General features: G+C 40.8%; 1 protein-coding gene across 1 annotated transcript; it reads left to right on the top strand.

Annotated features, from left to right (window-relative positions):
- The first annotated feature begins 1,895 nt into the window (after positions 1 to 1,895).
- LOC109477400 (high mobility group protein HMGI-C-like) lies at positions 1,896 to 16,579 on the top strand. The gene is made up of 5 exons (XM_019778647.1): positions 1,896 to 2,417; positions 2,535 to 2,618; positions 4,561 to 4,596; positions 14,736 to 14,753; positions 15,657 to 16,579. Exons 1-5 carry the CDS (start codon positions 2,304 to 2,306, stop codon positions 15,735 to 15,737), a joined length of 333 nt encoding a protein of 110 aa, XP_019634206.1. The 5' UTR covers positions 1,896 to 2,303; the 3' UTR covers positions 15,738 to 16,579.
- Positions 16,580 to 24,150: the final 7,571 nt, after the last annotated feature.

Genomic DNA, 24,150 nt, shown 5'->3' with positions numbered 1-24,150 from the left:
CAAGAAAACAGGATAGAATGTAATATACACAAAGAAATGCCAGGAGGAGTGATTCAAAGAATGGAAGTTTATTAACTGGGTAGGCTGGACAGAAAAGCCAGGTGAATGTATAGACCGCAGTACAAGGTGTCGGTTGCAGCCTCCCCCATGCAAACTCAAGGACCTGCTCAGAAAAAACAGCGCTTCAATTTTCAAGCTACATCGTTGGAACAAAAGACCAGGCATTCCAGATATGTCGCTTCAACCGCAAGCTGTTTTCAATTTTGGGGAAATGTTACGGTTTAAAAGCGGAGGGCGAAGTAACTTGAGGGCGGTATGAGTAATCTTGGTAATGTTCGCATCAACAGCAGGTAGTGTTGTATTACCGGTATATGGGGAAAGCCTGTGTGATGGAGGTGCCCTGTGTCGATAGGGTGAATGGTGAAATTGCGTAATCCTGGGGATTAGTCTTTAGTGAATTGTGTATCACACAAACTGCACACTGCCGTGTACATGTACTCTCCAAGCAGAGGTTTGGGTTTTGGGTTACTAGTACTACTATTTTTGGTGTGTTTTTAGACTTTTTTTTATTGGGGTTTCTTTTTTGCACTGGAATTTTTCTTTCACCCATCCCCCCAAAAAGATGAGAATTTCAGTGTAAAAAAGAAACCCCAATAAAAAGTCTAGAAACACACCAAAAATAACCCAAAACCCAAACCTCTGCTTGGAGAGTAGTGTACAGGACCGTAACTCTCCAAGCAGAGGTTGGGGTAGAAAATTGTAACTTTTCTATCATATACCCGGTTTTCTTTTGGCCACTCTCTGCTCCAAGTAGAGGCAGGCTTCGGCTTATTTTTGACATATTTTAGTTTTTTTATCGGGCTTTCTTTCTTGTACTGGTATTTTTTTTACGCCAGTCAAACTTCGGGTGACAAATGGATTTTTTTGGGTAAAAAAAAATCCAGTGCAAGAAACCTCGATGAAATAGCCCGAAAAGACGCCAAAAATAACCCCAAACCCAAACCTCTGCTTGGAGAGTAGGTGAAGGAAGCAGGAGCTGAACTTTTTTAATGTGGAAGCTAAGAACCATTATTAATTTAATGCACAAAGAATTCAATCACCTCGTTGTCCACACACGTACACCTGTCATAAGTAACTAAAACCAATGAGATTAAAAATCCTGGCCAGTAAAAGAAAGTCCTCTCGTGGGAGGTAATTAAAAACTCCTCACAAACAAAACAAAAAGTAACTGCAAATGAATTATCGCCTCTCTGGGGCATGGGGGTAGGTGGTCCCCGAATCCTATCCGTGAGATACTGTTACACGTAAGAAAACCGCCACACGATTGGCCCAACCGGGAGGTAATCCCCCGAAATTGACAAATGGCAGAGCGTGTAACAAGTTTGGACGTCGCGAATGTTTCTGGTCGCCAGTAGGTCTGCCGGGTGTATGAGTGGGCGGGTCTATACTTGGGCGGTCCCAACATCGCACCACGGTGAGTACGGACTCATGTCACTTTGACAAATATTGACGAGTTTCATAAGTTTAAAATTGTGTTTACAATTTTTATTTTGAAAGACATTCTACTCTAGGTCCACAGTTACGTACAACCTGAGAAAAAAAAGAAATGTTTGGAAACAAAGGAATATTTGTGGACCGCCAATCGTCTGCTATATATGTTTATAAATGCGAATATCGTGGGAATGCTTGGTCGTGATGATCCTCCTTGCTTCTGCTTTAAAAATGTAATCGATATAAGCAGATGTCATTCAGCGGCGGAATCAAAGGGTTGGAATCGACAAGGGGCTCAGCACTCACCCTGTGCGCAGGCGTCGCTGTCAGACTTTTCCCGGGACTGACCAATGAGAGGGCAGGATTCCTTCTGGGCCCGTCACATCCCCTCACGTGAGCATAATTTTATCTCATTCGGGGGCGCTATTTTATTGTTATTATTTTGAATGTGTTTTCCTGAGGCCCCCATGGCTGTTGTGCCAGCACTCATGTAGGTTTATCCACCCACGGCTATACCTTCGGAATATTCGCTCGATTACTCACCGGGTCGGTATCCACGTGCATTTACGGGAGTTGCCAGTCCCAGAGAAGTTGCCGTTGGCGAAAGGAGGGTTTTCCCGTTCCCGACGACAAGTCCGGGCCGGGCGCGTTTTGGTCAACCTCGGCGGTTCCCGTGAGCGACAGCAAAAATTTCGGGTTTTGACTTAGGCGGCGAAGTGTTTGACCCTTTCGCGGACGAGGCGAGAGAGGATCTACCCTTCCCTGCCGTGGACCCTGTGCAACCGAACGGACCCAACTTTGAGGCGGAGAAAATGAGCCAAGCGAAGCGGGAGGCGGGCGAGGGCCAGCCCGGGACTTCGGAGGAGGCAGCGCCGCAGCCCGTGAAGAGAGGTCGCGGCAGGCCGAGAAAAAATCCGGAAAGTAAAGTGTGTACACAAGCTGAGTACCCATTTCCGAGTCTTGCTCTGCGGTTTCTGTGGTTGTATTGTCATAATTTCTGTGCTATTCTGACAGCGGTTTGTCTGTATTTCCCGATTTTCTAGCCTCCCGAAGGTCCGGTAGTGAAGAGGCCGCGGGGAAGACCACCCGGTAGCAAGAATAAGAACCCTTCCAAGCGAGCGCAGAAGGTTTGCATTGCTCGGTTACATATCCCTTGATCGTTACCCTTTCCCGCTGTGGCTGTGATTTTCGTTGTGACAATCTGGACAGACTCACAAGGCTCCCACCACGAGGAATCTGTGACAAATGCACGCATTTTTAAAGGGTAAAGAAGCGATTTTAGGGGAATGGAGAGCCGCTGCATTGGTTATGAGGTGAGGTTTGAGCTGTGTGTTTTGCGCTTCCTGGCTATAATCGGCTTGACCACTGATAAGCAAATGCATTTTAGCCACTGCCCCTGTGTTTGGAAGACGAGCAGGGGCACTACCATTTGTGTCTGACCATCCAAAGCCTAACAGTTCATGACCTATTTCATGATCTTTACCTTGGCGAGTTTTAGCCCTTGAGGTAACATTTTGCGCGGGAGTTTCATGTCGTCTGCTAGCAGACGACCTAAGGCGCTCTGCCGCCATGAGTGCCGCTCCCGAGGTAGATCCAGTGTCGTTTCAAGCACTGCGTTATCTAGGAAATCTCCTTCATTCCGGACATGTCGTCTTTAAATAGCATTATCCAATCCTTCTGTAATTATGTTTGCACTTAGAGAAGTGTAATATTTCCAAAGAAAACAAAAAGTTTACGGTTTAAAGGCCACGAAGGCGGCTCAACAATGATTGTACCCGACTGGGTGCGCTTTCTCGGTAGAAAATATGTCATTCGGCGTCTCTAAAAAAACGTCGCAATGTTTGTATATAACAGTATTTATTGCTTTGAAGTGTACAAAAAATGTACGTAGAATTATGCAATGAAGTCGTTTGGAAATAATCTTTCTTTTGGTAATTCCTAGGACGCCCCAAAGCGGACCATACCGGTGATATGGTCCGAGGTATGCCATGAATTGACGGATCCCACTCGTTTCGCCTGCTTCTATTTGGAAACTGTTCGTTACCATTTTAATTTAGAGTACGTAGACGTGTCGGAAAACGTAGCTGTGTTGACATGGAACAGGAAAATAGTCAACAAACCACACAGACAAACACAGAAATCGTCCCGCAGTGGAAAAATCGGTAGCTTTCCGATGAGGTGATAATCTGAACGCTGTGTAAAATACCTAAATATTTAGACAACATTCCTGGTCGCGCTATACTGCCCATGGCGTATTTTGACTTATCAATTCCTTTTATGTAGTCATTCAATACAGATGATGAGGTGTTAGAATTGTATACCAAACTTAAAATGTACACACAACCCTACCATCTTCATTGATGCCTGTATTCCAATGCCAGGCACCTACAGTAGAAAACATAGCTAGCTGTTAGCCAGCAAGCTAAGGTTTGTGTATCTTTTGGCATTTAGCAGTATTAACAACTGTTTTGTGCACAGAATGCCTGCTCACATCGCTCCCCATTGTTGAAATGTGTAATAGCTTGTGAAGGGCTAAAATCAGAAGAATGCAAATGTTTTCTTATGGGATTTGCAGCCAGTCATTAGGGCTGGCTGTGGCCAAAGCTTTCGGAAACAGCTCATTTGACTCTAGCCATCAGTCCTCTCCGTTTCTGGACTTTGGTTGGCAATGAATAACCATCCCATCGGTTTATCAGCAACAAAAGACATTACCTTAGACTAATGGCAGTTTGTCCTGGCCTTTGTCCACTGTTTTAATGTACATATTTGGGCCCGACAATTCAAGCATTCTGTGGGTTTAAATGGCCCAATCCAAAGGTGTGCTGTCCACCAGCATGTACTAGTTAAATCATCACCGCTGATCGCTTGGATAAGCTTCATTTTCATAAATGACTGTAAGGAGACAAGCAAACAGAGCTGTCCAGTTTGTTTTAGGGGTAGGCGGAAAGTGCTTCAGAAAGTTGTCACTTCAAAAGGACCTGCCGGTTGCTTGTGCAAAGCGCATCTAATGCTGTGTTTAACGTTGCCTCACAACTTACCTGCGCTGTTTTTGTCTGTTTTGCCTGACAGGAGCCGAAGAAACCCAGAGGCAGGCCACGCAAATGGGTGAGCAGAGTTTTTCTTCTTTTGCTTTGGAGGAAACATTAGTCTGTCAAGAATACTATTGCTGGCAGGTTAACATGTGTTCACCTTTGACCTGTGGGAAGGGGGGGTCATTGGGAATAGGAGAAACTGCGTAGTGTTACTAGTCCATGTGATAGTGGGGGGGAGGGAGGTGTCGACGGGTGAGTCATGGTCACAAGACTTAGGGGGGTGGGGTGAGCGACGTGGGCGGAGGAGGGGGGGGTCATGTGAGAACCTTCTGGGGGTGGATACACTTCTTCAGCACTTGTTTTTCCAGCCGCTACACAAAGGAACACTAAGTCCACAATTATCAGAGTGGGTGGCGCAAACAGCCCGGACAAAATAGTTTGCTTTTATCTTCAAATACCTTTTACACCTACAGTTGTTGCTGTTTTTCTGTTGCTCGCAATAAAGTGCAGTCAGCTGACAGGCACGCACGTGGTAAGAATGTGACAGCCTTTTTTGTCCCTTTAACTTCAATCAAGAGTCTTACTAGAGTTGACACAGTGAGCAGTGAGGCTGTGCTATTTCTGTTGTCCGGCGTGTCTTCTGAAGTGTGGTAGCCATTACAAATGTGTTGGGACTGATTAGGTGTAGGTTAAAGAGCCTTTTTACTACTTCTGCCCGCAGGGGAGAGAGAAAAAATTTCCGGCACTCCAGGCATTTCATTGTTGGGCAAATAACTGAGAAATGCTTTACTGTCACTTTTTGGCCCCTCTGGATAAATGTTACAAACACAACCTCTGTGAACCGTATGTCGGCAGGTGGAGGGATTTAGTACTTTTAATGTGTATGTCCTTCATGATTTTGATGTTGGTTTTCTTATTCTGAGGAAAGGCATGATATTGTTTAAAGTTTGCCACTTTGGAGTGTACGATGGAGGCTAAAACAGTGCAAACAAATGGGAAAAAAGATGTATGTTTCATTTCGTGGATCAACCCATTTTGAATGGGAAAAACTTGTGAAAATGATATACAAATGTTCTCCCTTACTTTACTGAGAAATGTGGTACCTTCAGAAACTCACATTCAGCCTCACAGTTACTTCTTGTAGAGTTAACAACATGTTATAATGATCATTATGATGTTATAATGAGCTACTGTCGATCGTCAGGGAAATGTTCATCTAGAAATAGGATGAAGTACACGTTCAAGGAAAAGTCAGCTAGATTGTTAGTTAGTCATGATGTCCTTGAAGTTGATAGAGATTTAAAGGTGAATACTTAAGTTTTTTTGTCATTATTGTTTATTCTCCTTTTAATCTAGAAATGGCCACAGTTCAAGATGGTTATGGTCTCATATTTGAATATTGCTACCATTCCGTTAAACCATGGCATAGGCAAAGTGGATATGAATAATCTTTGGCAATATTATTTTGTACAAAGTAAGTAATTTTGTATGTACATGTGTTTAAAGAAGTGAAATCCGTTCTGTGCAGAAAAAACGTTCTTTCACCTAGATTGTTGATGTAGAATGAAAATGGCCGGGGTAAAAATGTTGGGATAGTTCAGTGGACGTTTATGTACACTAGGTGACCCTATCAGCATATGCTACTTGTTCTAGAGGCCTAGAAAGGGTCCTGTTGAATGAGAAAGGGAGGTGAGTACCTAAACAAACCAAGAATATCCTTGTCCTAAAATACAGTTCAATATGCTATCTGTTGAATCAGCCTTACTACAATACTAGAGAGCATGTGTAGCAAAAATGACTTGCCGTTCTGCTTTTACAGAAACTAAAGGCTTATACTTTCCCCCTAGGTGCACTTCTTTGGACAAATGCAATTCCCTAGCCACTGCTTGAACTGCCCAGGGTCAGTCAAGTTGGATGGAATGTCGGCATTGTTTGGGTACGGGGCAATTGCTTGTAGCAGAAACATTGCGGCTTGCACTGGGGCTCCCAATTCCGTCACTGACCCAATCACATACAATTCTGTCACCTCTCCGCTATATTAAGCATCCAGACGACCCCTAAAGCTACCGCAGTATTCTTCCTAAAGGTCACGTAGTGGTCATTTTTGTTGATTGCTGTAGATGGTTCTCACTACATGGATCAAATAAGATACTCTTATGGATGTGGTTAGTACTCTGCTCAGATTCTGTCATTCTTGTATAGATATATGAACTGTGAGGGTTCTACCAAGGACAGCAGAGTTAGAAAGCTCCAGAAAGATTAGGGGGTTATTCCTACAAAAGGAAGGAAGCTGGGAGGTCAAGAAATTATTGTTCCAAGATGTGTAGTGAGCATGGATAATAGGATTAGGAATGGTGCAGGGCCAGGCACACAACTATTTCATGTATGCTGAGTTGGAGTGGTCAAGTTGTGCAGTGGACACCACTGGTGTTCAGCTAAACCTGGTCCCACAGTATCACATCCAAGAACTGAGTCGAAAAAACCTGAAAGTTGTGACTCAATTCCTTTTTTTTACTCGTAACAAAGTACAAATATATCATTAACATTTCTATTTATTATATTTTCATCTTATTAAGCAACCTGGTCTTAAAAGGTAACAGAAACGATGCTGATTCAAAGTAGATTAGTCTAAATTCATATGCTTGTATATTGAAAATAACTATGTATCTAGTTCCAAGACAGTGTGTGGATTTAGACATAATTTGTTACACTCACAGAGACCTATGCTTGTGTCTCGCTCTCCAAAATATGATACACAGTGTTGCACTACCTTATTTTTTTACTGTAATACTATAATCAGATCCAGGTTCAGGTTCAGACCTGGACCTGATCCTGTTGACCTGGATCTAGACTTGGACCTGATCTAGATAACCCTAGCAGTGGATACATGATACATATGTGAGTCCTATAAGTTATAGTATAAGAGTATACACATAGTATAAGTCCTGTACACGTGTATAACCTTGTATAACGGTGATAACATTAAATCTTCCTGAGTACAAGGACAGTTTACAGATGATATAGGTTTAGTGTATATCAGGAAGCCATCTTGGGCCTGTTGGTACAGTGTATATTCTATATATATAAACAAAATCATTAGTAATTTATCTACTCCATACAGTCTCTACTCTGAGTTTTGACAGCAGGAATTATTACAAATTATATTGCAAAATTCCAGAACATCTATACTAACTTTTATGCAGGTCTGTGACTGTTAATATGAAACCAAACAGTGACTCTATAGAGATGAATTTTACACAATTCACCTTTTTCTGATGGAAATGATTTGCTTGTGTACATACGTCCACATAACACACAAACTAAATGAGGGAATTGAAACCTGTCATTTTCATTTTGACAAGTAAATATCATTATCAGTCTGTTGATATATATAAGTATGAGATTCTGCTCCCTCCATTGTTTGTTTGCTCAACACATGAAATTGAAGAAAAGTATTTATTCCTGCATTTGCTTATGAAGTAACTGGAACACTTTTGACAAGCTATGACAAAGAGATAGGGAGGATTTTGAAGTCATACCCACTGTCAGGAGTAACAATTTTTTTTGGCATTTGGTTCTAATTTTAACTTCCAGCTCTGTGTTTCAATTAATCCATAATCGTTTTTTCACAAGTGTCGCACGGGCAAGCCAAGGACAGCAAAAAAAAAAAGTAGACCAAAATTAGCCAAAAATTTGTCAAGCTTCCGTGCAGGCACCACAGTTCTAAAGGTGAAGGCTAAAAAGATTTTCGTTCTTTGCCTGACAATATGTATAAGTACAAACTCGCTGGATGTATGGTATGGTTCCATGTGAGTCAGACACTCGGTATGATGCCTGTAAGGCATCTGCGCTCCAAGGCAGGGGATGCCATTCTTCACCCCATCACTGCACATACTTGTGGTTTTAAACATTGTGAAGATTCTTTGTGAAACATAGCAGTGGGCGTGTTACCTTTGTGACTTTCTTCCATGAGAAACAGCCCAGCGATTTGTGTTCTTTTTACTCTGAGTCAGTCAGTCAGTGGCTAGAGAGATATTCTCCTAAAGCTGATTGGCCTTGTGTTCCTCTGAGTTTTAGCCTCACTGTAGCCAGTGTTACAATAACTTGTAAGGTTACTCAGTTTCCAAGTGTAATAGGCAACTAGAAACTTTATGGAAATTTAAAGTGAGGACCATATAGTTGGTCAGTTCAGCAATTAAAGCCTCCTCAATCGGTTGCGCAAAATACTTCATAACTACCACAACAGTTGTGAGAGGAGGAAATGTCCAATCCTGCCGGTAGACCAGGATTGCCCAGATTTCCCCTCTAGGCATGTCATTTTCTAAAATATTTGCCCTGTTTGACCTCCAGTGCTGGGAGGCCACCAGTGATTATAGGCATTCAAATGCAGACATTTAAATCTGTGGTTGTTAAAAGACTAGGAGGTTTAAACTGTGGGTATGTCCTGTATTTACCTTACGCTGAATAAATGGCTCCTTTAGCCGAGTGAGCTATGATCGGGTTTGTAGTTAAGCCATACCCCTGTGGAGCCCCTTATCAGCTGGTTAATACTGGCCCTTTAAAAATGGCCGCAGCCCAGGATGGCCCTTTAAAAATGGCCCCCACTTAGTCGTAGGGCTTAGGGTAACAAAACCTTGAAGATCAGCCTTGTCATGTACTCAGTAAAACTCCTGTCTGTGTTGAGCTCTTTGACTTGTAGATTACTCTACTCTATAACAATATATATGAGATCAATGTAGATTGTAATTCTGTTAAATGGGAAAATGTAGGGTCTGGGCATTTGTGCAATCAAGAAGACCAAGAGGAGTAGCAGGTGTGGTGGGACAGAAAAGGTAACACTAAATGGTCGTAAATCATGGAAAGCCTAATAAGCTCAAATCTGGTGGCCAATTTAAGGGGCCCTGCCAGGGTGAAAAGGTGGCCCTGTGTGGGACTTACCTGTCCCCAATAGAATCACTACATGGAAATGAGCCCTGGAATGTGTGCATTTGCAGCAAAAACAGCTTAGTATTACCTCAATGTGTTTGCTTGGGCTCTTGTTACCCAAACCAGATGCTTGAGCTAGTCCTTTCATTGACCCTGGGACCTGTGCAGTGGGCATTCACGTGCCAGGGGCAGGCAGCCCTACACGCTGAGTGCAAACCCTAGTCCCCCTTTTGTTGACCCAAGTCTACAGGTACAACCGTCCTCTGCCACGGGTGCAACCCCAAATGAGAGCCTGGGAAAGGATTACAGTAAAATATGCCCACATTCCTGCAGAAGTGTGGAATTTCTTCAAGTATTTCATGGGTCAGGCACCCTTAATAAGGAGGAGGAGCAGTGTGGAGTTGGTTCCTCAGAGGCTGCCCAAGTCCTTTTCTCTACTGATCTCCTGGGCGACTCTTGGGAGGGGTACAACACTCCCGGCTTTGTTCCGGGCTCTCCAGAGGGGCCTCAGTGCCAGAATGTGAGAAATTCAAGGATGTTTCACCAATAAATCAAGGCAAATATGTAGGACAGTGCTGGCCTCTAGATTTGTCAGCGTGTTGGGGTGGGTCATCCTGTCATGTTGGAGAACACTGTTGGTTTTCTGTGTTAGAAACCATATGGTGTGCCCGAGGGTCTTACTTACAGGAAGGCACAGTCAGTGTTGTGGGAAGTGCGGGGAGGGAAGTGGGAGGGGCGAGCGCCAAGTTCAAAATCACCACGCAGTTTCCTCTGCCAGCCGTAGGAAAGGATGCAGGGACTTTTGCTGAAGTGTGTTTAATCAGGAGACATCTTTCAGCCGCGGGAAGGCTCTCGTTGAAGGCAGGAAGAGCGCAGCAGAACCTGAGCCTTCTTGTGGCAGAATGTAAACAGGGACCCCAGAGTGATCTGGTTTCCTTCCATTCCATCGCCATGGGGCGTGACTGGCTGGGACAGTACAAGGACAAGGTCACCAACATACCAGCCCTCCATCCTGCTCTCCAATCACAGGCTTTGGCTTATTTTTGACGCGTTTTTAAGAAGTTTTTATCAGGCATTCTTTTTAGTCAGATGTCCTACCTGACCGAACAACTCTACTCTCCTTTGTACTGGTATTTTTTCTTACGCCGGCCATGGTTTGCTGCCACCAAAAGATCTAGATCTGCTGGGAGATTAACGTCCTTCCAGTTTCCCCATGATTTTGACTTTTCTTCTATGACGCCATTGAAGACACAGTTTACAATAATCCACTGTCAGCTTGTGCTAGGAGCAGTCATATTTTAGACCCTTTATGTGTGATAACTGGGTTAACACTATGTGATTGTAGTTTATATACTTGCATGTTCATTCTTGGTCTATGTAGCCTGAAATAAAGTTGATGTATGTCAGATAAAATACAAGATAAATGACACATTGAGCCCTTCAAATGATCCGTTAAAATGATAATCTGTCACATTAGTTGTGGGTTTCGATTTTTAGCTGGCTCATTTTTTTTTCAAATATTGCATCTATCAATATCTATACTAAGATACCTGCAATACAGAGTCCTTCCTGTGTTTCTAATCCTTTTCTTAGCAATCTCCAGCCAGCGTAAGACTTAAACACTGTATATCCTGAGTCATGAGTGGCATAGCTGGTACAGAATTCATACATATCCAACCAGTAGGCTTTTAAGCCGTCTAATTGGCCATATTGACAGGAAAGGCTGCCACATAAAAATGCTTTCAAAGCGACATAAGTCCCCCTGCCAATATTGCTCTCCCCGTAACGCCGCCGTAGGTTTTACATGTCAGCGAACACAGTATGGCTGAAATTGATGGACACAAAGTGATATTTGTATGATGAATTCAGGTGTTTGACGACACCCTTTGGCAGGACTATCGCTGATGGTTTTGACGAGTTCATACGAGAGATGGTGTTCAAAATGATTACTTCAGTTCCAGGGCTTGAAATACTGGGTGCATATGCTCCTGAGTGCAGGTAAAATTCGGGCTACCTACCCCTAGCCTGCACTGATCCATGTACTGTGTTTATATTGAAATGTACAGATGTAGGTGTACAGTATGTTGATTTTTATTTGCTGCATTCACTGTTACCACCTATGAAGTATAAAATGAATAATTTCAATGGTTTCATTACAGTTTTAGCATGATTCATACTTGTCAAATTCTACAGTTGTACAGGTAAAATTTGTCTGGTGCCTGTAATTTTTAATGTTACCTGCACCAGTGCAGGTATGCAGAAAAAAGGATTTTGAGCCCTGAATTCCAAGAACCATGTTTGGTTAGAGAGATCCATTGATCAAAGAGATTTTCTTATTTAGCATGATCTGTTCCCTCTGGATACTGAACAGCTGAGGAAGTGTGTTCTATATTTTACCATCCTTGATATGGCTCATGTAAGATATTGATTCTTTCTGAAGTCTCAGGATAGGCGAGAGATTTGATAAAGGAGGACACGCATTATGTTGATTACAAGGAATAAAATGTCAAGTATAGGAATATTCCTTGGAGTCTATTCAAGTTACACGTTTATTGAGAAAAGAACTTGTGGTTTGCCTGAATTGTGTCCTAAATACAATATGCATTATACTAGTAATAAAAGAGACACTATAAAAACTACATGTTATCTGGTACAAAGTACAAATGAAGTAAACATATCACAGACATTAGAGACATTGTACTGTTTTAGCGTTTCTGTTTGTTGTGTTGGAAAAGATGTAACGTTAGTCTGCCACAGGTAAGATTCTAATGACAAAACATCTACCGAAAACCATGAAAAATCCAGGTTTTGTGCACAGGTGCGGTACGTTCTGCCGACGTCTTCATACAACAGGTGTTTAGGAAGCATGTCGGCAGAATGTACTGCACCTTCGCGAATCCCGTAATGTATTGTGCATAGCACTTCGGCAGAACGTCTCTTATAAGGTCGTATTCGCGCATATAAGGTTAACACTTCGTCTGTAGTTTCCAAATGTTATGCCGGGAAAAATATTGTCTGCAACAGGCAAAATTCTGATGCAACGTTGACCAAACATCCAACGAAAACTGTAGGCGCAGTACGTTCTGCCAACGTGTTTGTTTAGGATGTCTTGAAATATGGAGATGACAGAATTAATCCCTTTGATAACTTTATGTTATAATATCAGATCATAAGCTGAAGGATCAAACAGGAGGATCAAACTCAGAGGATATCAAACAGGAGATTTAGCCCCATATAAGCCTGCCAACAACATTAGGACCAAGTGACAAATGGGTGAACACAGTCCTGGCAGATGCTGCACTTTTAAAATAGATTGTAACATGGGAGTGCAAGGTCGGCAATGAAGCCATCAAATTATTGATGCAGGGTGTGATACGCTTAATTTCTTTTTTAATGTCAGAAACCTTTCATCACGATCTAGGTCAGTCATAATTCTGTACACAAAATTAGGATTACTTAGCCCTATTTACATATACACATGGAGGCAAAAATGCACACAAGCTATACATACCGTATAAAAACTGTCTACATCAAATTTTTCCTATGTGTAAATCATCCTGCTTTGATAGCCTCCATAGCAGGCTTATAGAACTGGGGGTTTGGTGGTCTTCGGCTGTTTTCTGATTAGCCCAGTTCTAAAAATTGGGGTAATTCAACCAGGCCGGCTATGTTGTCTATATGCAATCAGAAAATAGCACATAAAAGATCCTGAAGACCCCCAAAAACCCCAGTTTTTGGCATGCTATGGAGGCTACTGCTTTGATGTATGTAAAGAACATTCAGATTGTACATGTATGTTACCTTGCTTGCGTTTATATGCGTTTTCCTATGCCAGGGTCAAATTAGTTTTTTTTGTAGCATTTTTCAACCATGGATGAAGTCAAGTCAAGGGCATATGAATCTGATTTTTTTCTACTATGAGAGCCCTTTTCTTTGCAAATTAAACTTAAAGTTGTTGATGAATGTGTCTTGCTATCCTCTGCTGTGAGTCGACTGCTATTGACTTTCTCCACACACTTGTCTGCTGCTAATGGCTGCTCCACCATGAGTGGTCTGGTACATTGGTGGGGAAGCAACCGCTAGTACAGGCACATTAATATGGATGCACAAATATGGATGCATTGGAAGCAGGCATAAGGCCACAGCAAGTAATTTTTAGGGATGACATCAGCGTGCACATAAATTTTCGCCTGACTTTGGAAAAAAAAAAAGAAATTTTGTTGCCTTCTGAAAGTGGTCAACATGACGAAAATGGGCGAAGATGTCTCTTGCCATGCCGGAAGGTGGATGGCAGATAACTATGGAGAGAGGAGACAAGAAAAGGCTCAGAATTAATGTTTTGTTTCTTACTTTGATGCAGTGATATGTGATACTGACTGTGTATATGTGATGTTCCCACTGAATCAAAACCATTTGTACAATGATTGAGTTGAAAGTTTAAAATGTAGTAACCTTGTTTTTTTCGTCTGCTCGCATTAGATTTGGAGTCTGCAGAGTATGTCATCCATAAAATTTACTTGCTGTGGCCTAAGTAAGATACTTGGGAAGGGGGGTTCCTGGAAAAGCCAATCAAAATCAGTATTGAAGTGGTTTCTCATAGGAAAGCCAGTTATATAAGCACCATCAGTTGAATGCACTGTTCCTGCACAAAACCTGGATTTTTCTTGGTTTTCGTCGGATGTTTAGTTAACATTGCATCAGAATTTTGCCCTTCACAGACGATATCTTTTCCGACACTACGTTTGAAAACGATAGATTGATTGTCATCCTTGAACCAGACAAAATGCTTTGCAAAATACATAACAACACACAGGTTTTGCACAGGTGCAGTATGTTCTGCTGATGTGCTCATGACATACAGGATAGAAGGAATCCTTCGTTAGTGGTCTCGTTTTATGGAGGTGCCAATAATTGTACAGTGGCTATTTCATATTGACAACAAATTAGCAGTTTTTCTACACCTCTGTTTGACAATGATGTCACATTTTTACCCCCAGAATATAATACATTGTGCAATTACATAGGGTTCATTTAACTTACTGTGTAAAGAAATGACCAGAAAATTGACTTTGAAACATTGTCCTAATCTTATATTGAGCACCTTTAAAAATTAAATTCTGCTTAGACCATGCAGTAACACATGAGTTAAACCTGCCAGCAAACAGTATGACTTCTTTGATATTTATTTATGACAATTCATTCTACTTATATCAACATATACATTATATTTCTGCATCAATCATATTTTGTAAAAAAATTGATGTTCTATTTTTGTCTCCCTTGCAGCCTGCAGCACAACCAAAGGTGAGATGATTACATTAATAATGAAAGCCTTCCACATGCATATGATAATAAGTAAATGAAATTAGGGCTTTGGCATGTGTAATGTTGGATTAACTGTAACTTGTGTAATAATGAAAGCCTTCTCTGTCGATTTGACCTGGTTGCTTGAAATGATCATGAAGAAAAAGTATTTCCAGCCTTAAAGGAGGGTCTGCATGGGGGGATCATCACAATGCTTAGGAGGGCAAACAACCCTTTTGGTAAATTTAGGCAGGCAGGCAATGCTTTATAGTAAATTAAGTTGTACTTATATGTAAGGCTTTGGGATCGTTGCATTGGAATATTCTTTGTATCCATGGGGTCCCTAGCAAAACTAGTCTTGGATGCTCCATGATTTTTGGATCAATCTGATGATTAATGGTGAATTAGAATACATGTAGTTCGCCTCACCTCCCAGAAAAAGGCATGCAGAATCTTAAAGACAGTGTTCAAGCGAGCCTGAAATTTTCTTCCATCTCCTCAATTTTGTTTGACGTCATGTTAAGTGTTAACTTGCTCCTTGAGGTAAATTTTAAAATGTTGACCCTCTGAAATGCTATTTCCTGCATATCAAGGGGCAAATTTTGCTGATAGACTAAGCTTAGTCAAGTGTAATGACATTAGCCTGGGTACCATCCGGATTTGGCTCCGCAGCGCTGGAAACAAAGAAAATCTGGATGATACCCAGGCTATAATGACATCTCTTTTCATATCTTAACACACTGATATTTGTCTGTCGGTTAGGCAAAATGTGTGTCCATTATGAGCTGCAAAATTTCTGTCAATTGATGGAAAAACGGAGGCTGGCTAGAACACTGTTTTATTGTGATGTTGCAAATCAGATTATTCACTAAGATACTGATGTTTATCTGTATTTTGTTGTAGAAGGAGGCTGAAGCTGAGGGTGCGGAGGCAGCGGCAGCCGCTCAGGAGGAGGAGTCAGCAGAGGGGGAGGAGACGGAGTAACGTCCTCATCACCACTCCTCAGCTGGTGCTACCACAGATACGTCGGACGGGCGACACCCGACAACCACTTCCCGCTACTTTTTTCACCACTTTCCTATTACAAAACAAACAGCCTACAGGACTGATGGTTAGAACCGCACTCAGCTGTAGAAAAAGACACAATGTATGGAAGAAGACTGACTGACAGCCAACCTTATAACATGCAGGTGGAGGAAAGAACTTGTTAACAGGAGGAAAGATTGTAATTATGAAAGGCTCTGTGATTCCCACTCCTTGGGAGCAGTATTAATGCATCCACTGCCAAGACATGTTGTCTCATATGGTTTGCTCGAGTCTGGAGTTGGTAGAGTTTGGAGCGCCTAAAGAAATTGTAGGGGGATGTATGCAGTTATAAAAAGATATGGTAATGAAAATAGTGTAGTGAAAGTGACTTTTGAATATGATAAAGGTGATTGCTGACATGTAATGAACCTGGATGGTGGTATATAGTTAAATATACTGTAGTATACTATATGTAGCTGATACTCTATTGTAGGGAGAGTCTTAACTGCTATTTCTGTGAATCTGTTGATATAGTATCTCCTGTTGGTCTTGTTTCTGGAGGTTACATTCCTTATTTTGTGTGGTACAGTGACAGGTAAATATAGGCTATTGTTTAATGGAAAATACAACTTTAACATTGTTATTTCAGATGACAAACACACATAATGTGATGCGATTCCAGCAGTACAAATTGACCTACAGCACAAATCTGTTTTTGTTCTACAGAATTCATTTTTACCTTCAAGAACCAACCCTTGGTTGCCCCTGTGTCTTGTCACAGGTGTGCATTTGCTGGACTCTGGACTTTGAACTAATTTAGTACTAGGTGTCCTATTTTTTTCTCCTCAAAGATCACTCGAAATGAAAAATGAAAACTCCCAGTGCTGTGGTCATGATCAGGTGGTCTTACAGATAGGATTCCGTTAATGATTTCACAGATGTGCCAATGGCATTTGAATGTGACCAGTACCACAGTCTAGCTAGATCTTCTTTCGAATTAATGATGACATGAAGAACTGACTGGCTGTGCCATGAAAGAGTAGTTTTCACAGAGGGCTATGTATTAAATCATTAGCACTCTACAGGTGCCTTAGTGCACTTCATTTCTACTGGCACAACAATACATTAGAATGGTAATTTGTTGGGAAAAGCAAAATGAAGACAGAAATGAGAAAGGTACAGCCCATATAGGTGTGAAATAAAGAGAAATGTATTGATACATACATGTATGCAAGGAATGAAAAAAGTCACATTGTAATACTAGTATATAGCTTTGTGGATGGTACAGAAAAACAGTTTTTTTATGTGATAAACAACAAGGGTGACAAAACCTTTGGACATCTAACCTGTTGGGCTTTCTGTTTTTTCTCAACTACCGGTAAATGCAAGTTTCTATTTCTTTTACACACATTGAGACAAGTTTTGAGTGCTCACATATACAGAGTTGAGAAAAATTAAATGTTTTCAAACTACCACTACATCCATGTTGTCAGTAATATTACTAATGTTGAAGGGCAGAGTGAACAACTTTTGATACCACAAGGAAGACATGAGTGTGCAAATATTTTAACAAACTGTTGAAAAATTTTACATTGGTGGAAGAGCCATGCAGACACCTGTGAAGATACTACTACAGTGCATAAGATTTGGCCAGTACTATTTGTACTTTTGGGCTACTGTACATGTAGATGCACCATTCAGTTTTAAAGACTAACTAAAACAAAATTGACTTCTGATTTCAAGTGTTCTTTGTGCCATTACCAGTTATGTAGTTAAAACAATGGATTTTATGTACAATTTCATGGTTTTGAGTTAATATAAATGTTCTTAGTTTTACTATGGTAGACATATAGTAAGGTTGATATGTTTATACCTTCTATGATTTGTTTTAAATGACATTTCTATAGTTTGAAAGTTATGTGTAGATATTTGGTACAGACAACTCTGACATATATGTATAATCTTCATATACTGACAATTGATTGCAATATGATGCCATACGTCAATGACTACTGAAGGAGATAATATGATTGGTCAAGGTGGAGAAAGAATATATTTTTTAACCAATCAGACAGTTTGTACCTCAAGATGTTAATAGAATGATGGCTACCTCTGAGGTTTGTAATGTGCTGTTTTTCAGATAGATAAATTCATACTGATGCGCACTGATATGCAGGTATTAGACAAACAAAGAGGTAATAGGATAGGGAAAGCAGATAGGAAAATATTTTCATGCATCTTTGTGATGAGTCTCATGGTGCTTGAGTCTTTTTCCAGTGACAATGTGTTGTAAGAATACATTATGTACTATAATACATAGGGTGTGAAATAGACTTCATTACGAACACCATGTACCTAACTGTCCAAATTTAGGTTACTCAAAATTCTTCTGACGTTGCTCACCAAATTTTTTTGTCATATCACCTCACACCACCAAAAAAATCAGAGAACCAAGAGACTTACATAAATAAATAAACTTCTAAGAAAAAACAACACAAAGGTATAGTATGGAGCGTGGTACACCTCACAAGTTGCTAACTGCCTTGGATTTAGAAACCAAAAGAGTAGGTTGCAGAAAAGGATTTTATGCAGCCTTTAACTATTCTATTTTGCACTCTGTGCAGATACTGTTTTCTAGATCAGAGGAAAGACATATCTCTGTGGCTGGTGCCCCAAATATTATGGCCTCTGTGGACCTTGTATGGGATTTAGGGAAACTTTCTTTTTGAGCATAACAGCATTGCAGAATATGAAAACATCTAACAGTGAGCTATGAAACAATCTGATAAGCTGTGTTGTCTTATTCCAGTATATTTTTCAATGTCTCGTTAACAAGATCTCAAATCTGCGGTGTGAAATATGATGGGTATGACATGTAGACTTCATCATCAGACGTATGTCTAGCATTTCTCTGTATTTGTGAATATCGTTTTGGTAGTAATACAATTCTCAAAATAGCTGTGCACTTTTATGAAACCTAATTTGCAGTAGTATGTGTGTGAGGGAGAGCGAGAAAGAGAGAGAGAGAGTGTGTGTGTTTGTGTGGTGCGTCCATGTGTGTGTGGAGAGTGTTCAGCACCAAGGACAGGCATGCTAACGTGTGTGTGTGTGTGTAGTGGTGGGGGGAGGGGGTGCGTCTGTGTGTTTGGAGAGTGTTCAGCACCAAGGACAGGTGTTTGTGTGTGTGTGTGTACGTGTGTGTACGTGTGTGCACGTGATTGTGCATGCACTTACTTAGAACATATTGCCTTATTACAAAAGAGTATTTGACAGATTGGTTCAGTAAATGTGTCCCAGCCCATCTCACAAATGTAAAGGCACAGGAATTACATTTTGTATTCAACATGGCTGGAATAAGAAACACCTGATCCAGTGTGATTGGTGAGGTTTTTGCTGATCTCTGTGTGTCCATAGTCATACATACAAGTACTACATACTATGTGCAATCAAATGCATGTGCAGACTATCTTACATGACTGAACAGGTTGCAACAAATGAAGGCATGCATATATACAAGATGTTCAATAATAGAGACATTGAATTCAGAACGATACATCGTTAATACACAACGTAGACATGATGAACATGTAATAGAGGCTCAAGGCAGGAACATAATGGTTGAGAAAACAAGCCATTTTGGATGACACCTTTCAAAATTCTCAGTCTGTTTAAGGGGACAATTCAAGTGGGTAGTGCCGTGCCAATTTGATACTGTCATCATGTTCAGCACCAAGGACAGGTGTGTTTGCCTGTGTGTAGATGGTGTTCAGCACCAAGGACAGGTGTGTTTGTGTGGATGGTGTTCAGCACCAGGGACAGTAGTGTTTGTATGTGGATGGTGTTCAGCACCAGGGATAGATGTGATTGTATGTGGATGGTGTTCAGGAGCAGGAGTGTTTGTGTGTGGAAGGTGTTCAGCACCAAGGACAGGCCTGTTTCTGCGTGGATGGTGTTCAGCACCAAGGACAGGCCTATTTCTGTGTGTGTTCTGTGTGTGAAATGGTCTGTGGAATAGTTGCGTCGATGTGATGATATACATGAACAAGAGACTGCTTTAGAATGCTGGACTTTTGTGTACTTTCTACAAATTACAATAAAGTTGTTTATACATTGTCTTTTTATAGCTCTCCTTATTGCCTAAGTTTGATTTCTTCAACCGTAGCTCCTCACCAATCTATAACTCAAACCAGTTTGCAAACAAACTTTGTTTCTCATTGAAAATTTGTTGGTTTCCTTTTTTAGAAAACAATTTTCTTTTTTAAGCTCGTGCCCAGCATAACATACAGATAATGACTGGATCAAGTTGTAAACAAACAACTGAGTTGAGGGCCTCGTTGTAAAAAATGACATCGCTCCTTCCATTAAATAAGGTAAAAACAAAATCAGCTTTTGATAAAGCCAGACATCTTCAGACGGGATCTTTGTTCATGGATAGATGTGTTATGGTGGTGAATAGATTAAGAATGGACTTGAGATTTCCTGCATTTCGTTGTGGAGAATATGAGTCAGCAATTACAGAGATGATCATAGGTGTGCAGTTGCCTCATCCAACATCCCATTTGTTGGAAGCTAATTGGAAGATGTTTTGAACCTGAAGTGAGAAAGTCTATGCAAAAAGGCCACACCGACTTAATTTTATGGATGGTATCTGCGTGTGTAATGCTTTTCGCCTGTTCTCAAAAAAAAAAAAAAAAAAGATAATGTCCTCAGAGGCTCTGGCCTGGCTCTTTAGGCCTGGGTAGTCCATGTTAGACAATACAGAGCCAGTGGTAATGGAGGACAGCACCCAGGCTGCCGAAGCTTCACAACTCAGTACATACGTACAGTGCCGACTCATAAATTCTGCAAAAAGCCAGCATGCGCCTGCTTGTCGTATACGTTGCCATGTACTGCCGTGAATTCACACTACCAGTATTCCTGTGGTTTAGTAGCATTTCTATTTTTGGCCAGAATCTTTTGATACGCCCGCACGCACTAGTTTGGGGGTCTTCAGAGGATGTCATCCATAAAAGTAAGTCGGTGTGGCCTAAAGGGAAAAATATGGGGCAGTGTTACCAGAGAGAGTAATATTTTTGTTATCTATTTTTAGAATTTGCTACCTTCACTGAAATGGTATATCTGGTTACTCTATTCTTGGCAAAAGCAAATACTTTCCAAGGTGCAACAATGTCTCATAGTCACAACATGAAGTATTGTGAAGTAACAGTTCTTTGTTCCCAGAGTTGGGAAGTCGTCTTACCAAAAATATGGCCCTTTCCTGTCTCAAGTGCAAAGTGAAGCGCACCTGATTAATATTAAGCATATTAAATTATCACGAAAAGCTAGACAGTGTTTATTGAGAAGCCTTTCTGGTCTAAAAATAAAAGTAGCAGTTTTGGATCAAGATCATCCATAGATTGACCGCTTTTGTTCCTAATATCCGTCACACAAAAAGCGATTGGCCGACGATTCTGCGAGCTGTAGAAATGACATTTTCGGCAGCAATACACCAGACGCTCTCTCTATCTTTGCACAATTTTTAGGGATCACTGGCTGATGTTCGCAGGCAAACATACACTCGACTCTCTGTGATTATTTCAAGATCGAGCGACCTTGTGGCAATCAACAATTACACAGCCAAAGCTCGTTGGACGTGCAACAGGGGTTTTGGGCATCAACGTTAATGGACGACAACAGTGAATGCATTAAACTGTATATTCAGAAGGTGCTTTCTGCATCTGTCACTTTTGATGAGTGATGTTTGATCTTAGCTGTCAAAACAGATTGTTGTATTAAAGATTCTATTGATTGCAGTCGGAAAACAGAAAAAGAAGGGGGAAAAACAAATGTTTAAGAAACAAATATTTACAAACTACATTGTATTGACCCATAAAAAAATGGAACACTAAGAATATAGGAAAAAATCATCTACAGAATACGGTATATTCAAAGTCACAGTGGGCACATGTAATTTTATCTGAAGCAGGGCAATTTTACCTGGACCTTTCCTCTCATTAGTAGAGTAGCTAAATCTATTCAGCTGGGAACCCAGCAGGTTGCAGAATCCCATTCCCGGAAATTAGGCTGCCTTTCCCGGAAAAATGGAGGTCGAAATACTCTAGAAATTCTGTGTTGATTTCATTAAGATGAAGGTCTGACGGCTCGTTCCAGGGATTTTCTCTTGTAAGGCCACACCAATTTAATTTGTTGGTTCTAGGATTCATTTTTTTCTGGTTCTGAGTCAACTCAAATATGCTCATATTTTTCTCCTTTTCTTCCTAGTTGTTACAGTTTTTCTATATACCAATGCAGTGATTTGTTCAAAATTGATTGTTTAAATATGAACCCTGCCTTTTGTGTTGACTTCATGGCTGCTATGATAGTATTTGGGGCTATAATAGGATACCTAGACCTGTTTCTATTTTCATTTTTTTCGCCCTGTCTCTTCATATTTTTTCTGAAAAAATCTGAGAACCAACAAATTAAATTGGTGTGGCATAATTAGTAATTAGTAATCACGGGAGACACAGCCAGCCAGGCGCATCAGATCCCTTCTGTCCTTTGGCCTGAAACAATTAAACCGATGGGTTGAATTATTCCCTTTAATCAACCATTCTAACTGCAAAATCGTGCCCAACAGATGAGACAATAATGATTGCATGAGCAGAGGTTAAATCACGTATGTGCATAACATAGTGAAAAAAAAAAATCAACATTCTTAGAGATGCATGGGCAACGAATATAATTCTAAGAAACAAAATGTTGTGTCAATTTTACGATCCATTCTTCAGGGAATTTTCTAGACTTGGCTCAGGCAAAAACATGTTGTAATTTTACTACAGCAGGTATGTACATACATGATGTAGCTTCCAATGGCTGTGACCCTTTTAAAAATATCTTTTGAAATGTGTACTTACCTGATTGTTTTGTATTCAATTTTATGTACAACATCATGATGTCATTTGAGTGTTTTCTGGGATTTTCTATCTCCTTCTATATCTTAAATAAATATTCTATATCTTAACTGTCACTGTTTGTTGTACATTGAGTGAAAAAATTCAGGTAAGGACCATTCAATTGCCCAAACTATTGAAATGACATAGCCCCAATGAAATAATTGGTCTTGACACTGGCAGGGTTAAAAGATTGAAGCTTGAAGTGTTACTAGTGTTAGTCATTTCTGTTGTGGCTATGTAGGCCAGCACAGCATCAATTTTTTTAATACACACAATGGGCCTCAGGATGAGCAATGATTAGGTCAGGTCCCAGCTGAGCAATGAGCATCACATACAGTATTCCCTCCCAAATATGTCTGGAGGAGAAATACTTGTCTCTGATATACTGAGGCTGCAGAAGGAAAAGTCTCTGGCTCATAATACCTGTGTTGTAGACTAAGGCCACCGATGGATGACATCCTCCGAAGACCAAGAATAAAAATGCTACTGAACCACAGGAATACAAAGCTGGTATTGGGAATTTGCGGCAATACTTAGCGATGTGTTATACAACAAGAGTTCTTGAGTCGTGGAGCTTCAGAAGCCTGGGTGCCTGGCTTCGTATTGTCACTAACTACCATGGACTATCCAGGCCTAGAGCCAGAACAGAGCTTCGGTGAACGTGATCTTTTTTTTTTGTTGAGAACAGGCGAAAATCAATGCGTGCGTGGATGTCATCCATAAAATTAAGTCGGTGTGCAGCCTAACAAAGTGGCAGTTGGTTGACTATAGCGGGTTTAACTGATCCGTCTATACTCATTTCAGTTCGCTGATACAAGAATAGACGGGGTTGCAAGGTCTCTGTAGGGTGATGATGTACATCACCATGTGGCTAATACGAGACGTAGGTTCGCATCGCACACCAGGGCATGCCCCTACTCTGTTCCAAAAGGTGTGGTGGGTTCTTTATAAACGTGTGTGGGGTGACTGTCTCTCCCCAAACATATTCATATCTCCAGATAACGTCCTTTGCATTACTATCATGGTAATCAGATGCTATTATATTGCTATTTTAGTGCGCAATTATGAGGGGTATTCAACTTAATGTTAAATTTAGGCGCACCAACAATTCGGGCAGGAAGTACTCAGTGGTAAGTTGTTCGTCTATTATATATTAGGCTTTGGTAGCGACTACTTTGGAATATTCTTTTGAATATTCTCGTATTCGACCATGGGATACAAAAATCTTTCAATACCGCTTAAAGATTCAGGATTCGAAACAACAGATGATCCTGCTACATGTATACATATGTACTGAGGAAACATTTCTAATTAAATGAAACACTTCCATTTTTGCCTGACGTACGCCATATTTACATGTAGTAATGAGGCAGGCTTCCGAAGCATCTGACCCTTCCATACATAAAACCTTTTGATTAGTACAGTTATAATAGGCC

This window comes from Branchiostoma belcheri, unplaced genomic scaffold (assembly GCF_001625305.1).
Source record: "Branchiostoma belcheri isolate BF01 breed outbred unplaced genomic scaffold, Haploidv18h27 scaffold4, whole genome shotgun sequence".
In the NCBI taxonomy this organism is placed as follows: Eukaryota; Metazoa; Chordata; class Leptocardii; order Amphioxiformes; family Branchiostomatidae; genus Branchiostoma; species Branchiostoma belcheri.
The sequence above is the reverse complement of the archived record's forward strand: the minus strand, read 5'-3'. Positions and strand labels throughout refer to the sequence as shown.